At 32.7% G+C, this 6,636-nt stretch overlaps 1 protein-coding gene across 1 annotated transcript; it reads left to right on the top strand.

Moving 5' to 3' along the window:
* Positions 1 to 277: 277 nt before the first annotated feature.
* Positions 278 to 6,632, top strand: Phum_PHUM447590 (phospholipase C, putative; the record flags this gene model as incomplete). The annotated part of the gene is made up of 5 exons (XM_002429632.1): positions 278 to 284; positions 560 to 600; positions 2,299 to 2,618; positions 6,126 to 6,445; positions 6,589 to 6,632. 5 exons carry the CDS (start codon positions 278 to 280, stop codon positions 6,630 to 6,632), a joined length of 732 nt encoding a protein of 243 aa, XP_002429677.1.
* Between the last annotated feature and the right edge of the window lie 4 nt (positions 6,633 to 6,636).

Genomic DNA, 6,636 nt, shown 5'->3' with positions numbered 1-6,636 from the left:
AAAATTTAAGCGAGGATTATTATTATTATTATCATCGTTATTTTGTTTCTGAAATGTTCGAGTCGACGGAAGTCATCGATGTAAAAAAAAATTTTTCGTACCTGAGAGATTTTTTTTTTTTTTTTTTTTTAAAGAATGAATTTTTAAAAATACGTTTATTATTATTATTATTAATAAATTTGAATCGATGAGATTCCCGGAATGGGAATGAATGAATGAATGAATGAGAAAACGTGGGAAAAAGGAAAGAGAGAGAGAGAGAGAGAGAGAGAGAGAGATGGAAGGTAAAAGGAAAAAAAAAAAGAAAATTTTTTTTTTTTTTTTTACAGATCGTTAAAATCCGGTAAATTATGGATTTTACCGTCTGGAAAATTCCTCATGCAAAAAATAAAAAAAGATTCTTTTATTCCCGACGACACGCCCAGGGAAAAGAAAACAAACAAACAAACAAACGGAAACCGTTTGTTTTAAAATTATATTTAACAAAAAAAAATGGATATTTTTTGTAAATAATCATCTGACCGCGGATTTTGGACCGTTTTGTTTGTCGTTCATCAAGACAACGACAGAGGGGGTAGCGGTGGTGGTGGTGGTGGTGACGTCAGAGGCGGACGCAACAATGACGTAGACAAAAGTAGAATTTCCGGTTTTATTTTTGGGAAAATCTTTTTTTTTTTTAAATTTTTTTTTTTGCGGTTTCCGACGGGAGACGCCCTCTCTCCTCCCCTCCCCCCTCGCAAGAGTTTGTTCGATTGTTATCATCATCATCATCATCATCATCATCATTATTATTATTATTATTATTCTCGTTTTTGTTTTTTCGCGTGGAAAACAAAGCAAACGCGTGAATTCGACCAATAAGAGTAACGAACGATTTTTTCGCCCGTTTAATTTATCATTCCGTTATCGTTTCCGGTTGTTTGTTTGTTTGTTTGTTCCAGAACTTTCGTTTTTTTTTTTGTCCAGGATGTCGCCGTCGTACGTCCTTGAATATAATAATAATAATAATAATTTTTTTCCGTTTACACTTAGTAGGCTCGAGTTTGATGATTTGCGATTCGCGCGCGACGATGTTTTGCGTGTCACGTGATTTTCAAAAAAAGGAAAATTTTCCCGCCATTTTTTTTGTTTTTGTTTTTGAAAAGGTCAAAATACGCGCGACGTGATAATAATTTATGATGCGTGTAATCCACCACTTGTATTTTGGAAATTTTTTTATTTTTATTTTTTTTCGTTGGAAAATTCATCCGTAAAAATCGGGGGGATGGGGGGAAGGAGAAGGGGAAAACTGTTGCTTCCGTTTTTTTTTTTTTTTTTTTTTTATACTTAATTCCACGTAATTTAATCGTGGCATATTTCTCAGGAAATAATTCAAAAAAAAAAAAAAAAACAAAAAATTATTTTTTTTTTTATTTTTCCCGAGTTATAAAACAAACTTATAGATTTTCCATTAATTTCCTTTTTTTTTTTCCTTTCTCCTTTTTTTTCTCCTTTCTCCTTTTTTTTCTCCTTTTTCCTTTTTTTTTGTTTTTATCTTTTTCAATTCCAAAAAGGGTTGCGTGAGCTTTCTGGAAAAGGTTTTTCTCTTTTTTTTTTTTTTTTGTCAGAGGAAAAAAAAAAGTTTTCCCTGATCATTTTGAAAGGCTTAAATTTTTCTTTTCTTTTTTTTTATTATTTAACGAAAGGCTTAAAGTTTCTTTATTTTTCGTCTGCTTTTCTCCTCTACCTTTTTCACTCGTCCTTCGTCATTCTCCCCCCTCCCGTTGTTCTGGATTATAAATAATGAAATTCAAACTTTTTTCCGTTCGGAATTTTACACGAAATAAAAATCGCAAAAAAAAAAAAAAAAAAAAAACTTTTAAACAGTAATTTTCTTTCTCTCTTTCTCTCTCTTTCTTTCTTTCTCTCTCTCTCTTTCTCATTCTCTCTCTCTCTATCTCTTTTTTTCTCTCTCTCTTTCTTTTTCTCTTTCTCAATGGGTACGTTAAAAAAAAAAAAGTAAACATCGCGATATCTATCGTCTCTCTTTGTTTTTTTTTTTTGCGCGCGCGAACGTCTATTGACACGTTTTTTTTTTTCTCCTCACCGTCGATAATAATAATAATAATATTTATAAATTTCACTCAACGTTTTGGCTTTGATATTGAAATAACGTAAACAATTAAGAAAAAGTTTTCTCGCGAACGTTGGAAACGATTAAAAAGAAAAAAAAAGTATGAACGAACGTGTGATCACGGTAGTGACGTCACGAGAAAAAGAGAGAAATAATAATAATGTTTTTCTTTTTTTTCTTTACAGTTGTGGACGGAGGAAATCGTCAAATTGGCGTACAACATAAATCAAATGAATTTATCACCGACGAGATTTTTAGAAAAAGCTCACACGAGGATATCACTGATGACGGATAAAAACGACAAGATACCCGTTAAGAACATAATCAAAATGTTCGCACAGAACAAGGACGATAAGAAAAGAGTGGAAAAAGCTTTGGACGGAGCCGGAATGCCCTCCGGTAAAAGCGACGGGATATCAATTCAAAAATTCACGTTCGAAGATTTTTACAATTTCTACAAGAATTTAACGCTGAGAACGGACGTTGAAAAAATATTCGACGAAATGTAAGTTTAAAACATTATTATTATTAATATACAAACAAAGGTTGAGAAGGAAGGTAGAGGAAGGAAGAAGAGAGGAGGAGGGGGAGGTAAAAAGAAAGCGAAACGAAACGTAACGAATCGATTTGGTCGCGTGTGTGTGTATGTGTGTGTGCGAGAAAAGTCTGATGCCACGTTATAATTAGAAAACAATTTAAAAGGCGGTGAAAAAAATGTTTACGTCACGTTTATTAATAATAATGATTATGATGATTTTAAGTTTTCATCCTTTGAAAATTAATTTTTGTTAAACGACGACGACGACGACGACGTTCTCACGTTCGGTCGGGAAAATATTATTATTATTATTATTATAATTTGTATCCCACTGAAACCGATTCGACCGCGAACGTAATTAACGAAAACGTTTGTCGCCTTCGCGGTAATAAGGGGAGGAAGAGGGAGGGGGAGGAAAACGGACGGAAGTTAAAAAAAAAAAAAAAAATGTCGTATTACGATCGCGTGTTTAAAAATCCGACAAACGACAAACGTGGTAACGTAAGACAAACGTTTTTTTTTTTTTTTTTTTTTTTAAAAAGAGTACGTTGTTGTCTGTATTTTCGTGTAAATAGAAACAAACAACAACAACAACTCTCAAGGGTTTTTTTTTTTTTTTCGAGAGAGAAAATAACTTCCAAAGGAAAATAAGACGAATTATAAAAAAAAAAAAAATTACGAAAGGTCACCATCATTGAAAAGTCGTAATAATGACGTGGCGGCAACTCAAACGGGAAATTTTGTCGAACGGTCAAATAAAGGAACGTGAGAAGAGGGAGGGGGAGAGGGAGGGGACAATAATTTTGTCAAAGATGGAAGTCGGTTTTTAACCAATACGATCCCAAATAAATTAAATAAATTTAATTAAATTCGAATTAAAAGATTAAAAAATAAGTTTTGGCGTGTCCGGTGAGAAAGAGAGAGAGAGAGAAAAAGGAACCGGAAATGCTTTTTGTTTTGTTTCATTTCATTTCATTTCCGAAAATAATTTATTAGAGTTTTCTTTTTGTTTGTTTGTTTTGTTATTGTTGTTGATGCGTTTTCATTTTCTTTTGATTTTAATACATTTTAAATGGTCGTTTTCCATCGGCTTTTCTTCTGGAAGAACGAATCCGTATGGAATGACGTCAAAATGGTGTCGTCACTCGTGAAAAAATTTTCCCCTGTTTAGAAAAGAGTGAAAATCGCGACGCCATTTTGTTCTTTTGTGATTTCGGTGACGGAAATACCTCGTCTCATCCTGTCGATTTTCCGAATTTTTTCCTCTTTCGACCCTTTTTTCCTTCCCCCTCCCCACTTCCCCCACTGTCGGCGGCGATCATCATCATCATCATCGGAATTTTTTTTTGTTTGTTTGTTTGTTTCAATTTAATTTTTTTTTTTTTTTTTTACGTATAGAATGAAAAGGCGTAACAAGTGTTTAAAAATGAAAAACGGAATGTTGGGGAGGGAAAAGGGGGGAGGGGGGAAAAGGTTTCGAAAATTTTTTCGCAATGGGAACGAAATGAAAATTGCGTCATTAACATTTAAAAAAAATTTTTTTTTTTTTTTGCTCTCTCATTTTTCCTTTCCCCCCTCCCCCATTTTCCCGGTTTTTTTTCTCTCTCTCGATTTTTTTTTCCCTCTTTTTATTCCTTTTTTTTTTTTTTTTATTAATTTCACAAAAAAAGGAATAGAAGAAAAAAGGAATCGGAGGAGGACGTAAAGAATTTTTTTTTTTTTGCCGTTTTTTTTTCTCTCTTTTTTTTTGTTTGTTCGTTTGTTTGTTTGTTTGTTTGTTTTTGCCTCTGACAGTTCTGCTCACGATTTTTTTTTTCTTCCTTTTCTTTTCTTTAAAAAAAAAAAAAATCGGTTTTAGGTTTTTTTTTTTTTTTTAAAAAAAGATTTTTGCATTTTTCTTTCTCTACCCCTCTCCCTTTTCTTTCCCGTCGCAATTCTACCTGTCAAATTTCTTTTCCCCCCCCCGATCTCCTTCCCCCGATAAAAAACCGTTTCGGGTTCTTTTGTGGATTTTGCCGATCCTTTTTTTTTTTTTTTTGGAAATTTTTCCCATTATCGAAATCAAGGGTAGTTTTGTGGGGATCCGGTTGATTTTCTTCCCCGTCTTGCCCCCTCCACTTTTTCCCTCTTCCCTCCCCTCTCCCACCCCCTAATAATTTAATGTTGGTTTGTCACAGTGTTAAAAAAAAAAAAAAAAAAAAAAAAAAAACACGGGAAATCGCTTTTTCCGAATTACTTTTTTGTTTTACTTTATTATTATTATTATTATTATTATTTGGTTTTCCTTTTAATGGATTTTAAAAAACGTACGTCGTCCATTAAAATATAATAATAATGATGATGATGATGACGATGATGCAGTCGAATATAATTGTCGTAATTTATCGTTAACGGTATATATATATATCGGAGTCGATTTTTCCGAACGTATAAAACGAACGAATCCCTTTTCAAAAACTTTGTTTAAATCGTTTATTTCTGAGCCCCCCCTCCGCCCCGCCTCCCCCGCGTTAAAAAAAAAGAATTTTCTCGTTGGAAAATTTTAAAGTTTTCTTTTTTTTTTTATTAAGGATGAAGAAAAATTTTAAGATAATTTTTGTCTTAAACTCGATTTTTAAAATTATTAAGAGAAGGGATAAAAGGGAAGAGGGGAGGGGAGGGGAAAACAGTTTTTCTTATTATTATTATTCTTATAAATTTTTCTTTTAATTTTTTTTTTTTTATTGGGTGCGTGTGAGTTTTCTCAAAGGAAAATTAAAACGAACGAAGGAAGAAAAGTGATGAAGACGCGGGTATAATTTTTTTTTTTTTAAATTACCGGAAATTACTTTGACGGGAATGTTCTTTTTAAAAAAAAGCGGGAAACGGGAAGGGAATAATAATAATAATAATAATAGTGAGGTGAATCTTTCGAACGGACGAAAAGAAAATGGAAAAGAATTTTTTTTTTTGTTTTTTTTTTGTTTCACTCCAAAATTTTCGTTTGATTTTTTTGTCGCGACGGAAATTTATCATCATCATCATTATTATTATTATTATTATTGTTGTTGTTGTTGTTGTTGTTGTTGTTAAGAAAAGGAAAAATACGACGTTCAAAGTTTGAACATGTGCCGAACCTTTTTTTTTATTTGAACGGCGTTCGAAATTCGAACGAGTTTTAACAACCGAACACGGAAACCGATTTATTTATATTTATGGCCTTTGCATGTTTTGTAATTATCATTATTATCATCATTATTATTATTATTATTATTATTACTTATCAAAGGCATAAATTGAAGCGGCGTAAATCAATTTTCATAAATCATTCCTTAATTACTATTATTATTATTATTATTCGCGCAAATGGAATGAAAAAAGAAAAACAAAAACAGGGGAAAAAAAAAAAAAAAAGAACATTAATTATATATATATATATAAATTTTACGCTTTCGTTTCAACATACAATTATCCGACGTTACTTTTTTCTTGCAGTTGCGGTACATCGTCCAAAAGAAAATTTTTAACGGCGGAAAAATTCGTCACGTTTCTGAACAAGACTCAACGAGATCCGCGACTGAACGAAATACTCTACCCGTATGCGAACCCGGCGAGAGCCAAAGACCTAATACAGCAATACGAAACGAACAAGATGAACGCTCAAAAGGGACAACTCAGTCTCGATGGTTTTCTTAGGTATTTAATGAGCGAGGATAATCCGATAATAGCATCGTCATCCTTTGATTTATCCGACGACATGGATCAACCGCTTTCCCATTACTTCATTAATTCTTCGCACAACACTTATTTAACAGGTAAAATAAGTACTCTGTTTGTTTGTTTGTTTGTTGTCTACGTTTGCTCTCCTGCCCTCTCTCCCTCTCTCCCTCTCTCTCTCTCTCTCATTCTCTATCTCGCTCGTTTGTTTGTTTTTTCGTTAAAAGAAGTCCGGGAGGAGAGAGAGTTTTCTTCAGTCTTTATTGTTTCGCTTTTGTTAAATAAATGC

Source organism: Pediculus humanus, genomic scaffold, assembly GCF_000006295.1.
Source record: "Pediculus humanus corporis 1103172108217 genomic scaffold, whole genome shotgun sequence".
Taxonomy (NCBI): domain Eukaryota; kingdom Metazoa; phylum Arthropoda; class Insecta; order Psocodea; family Pediculidae; genus Pediculus; species Pediculus humanus.
The sequence above is the reverse complement of the archived record's forward strand: the minus strand, read 5'-3'. Positions and strand labels throughout refer to the sequence as shown.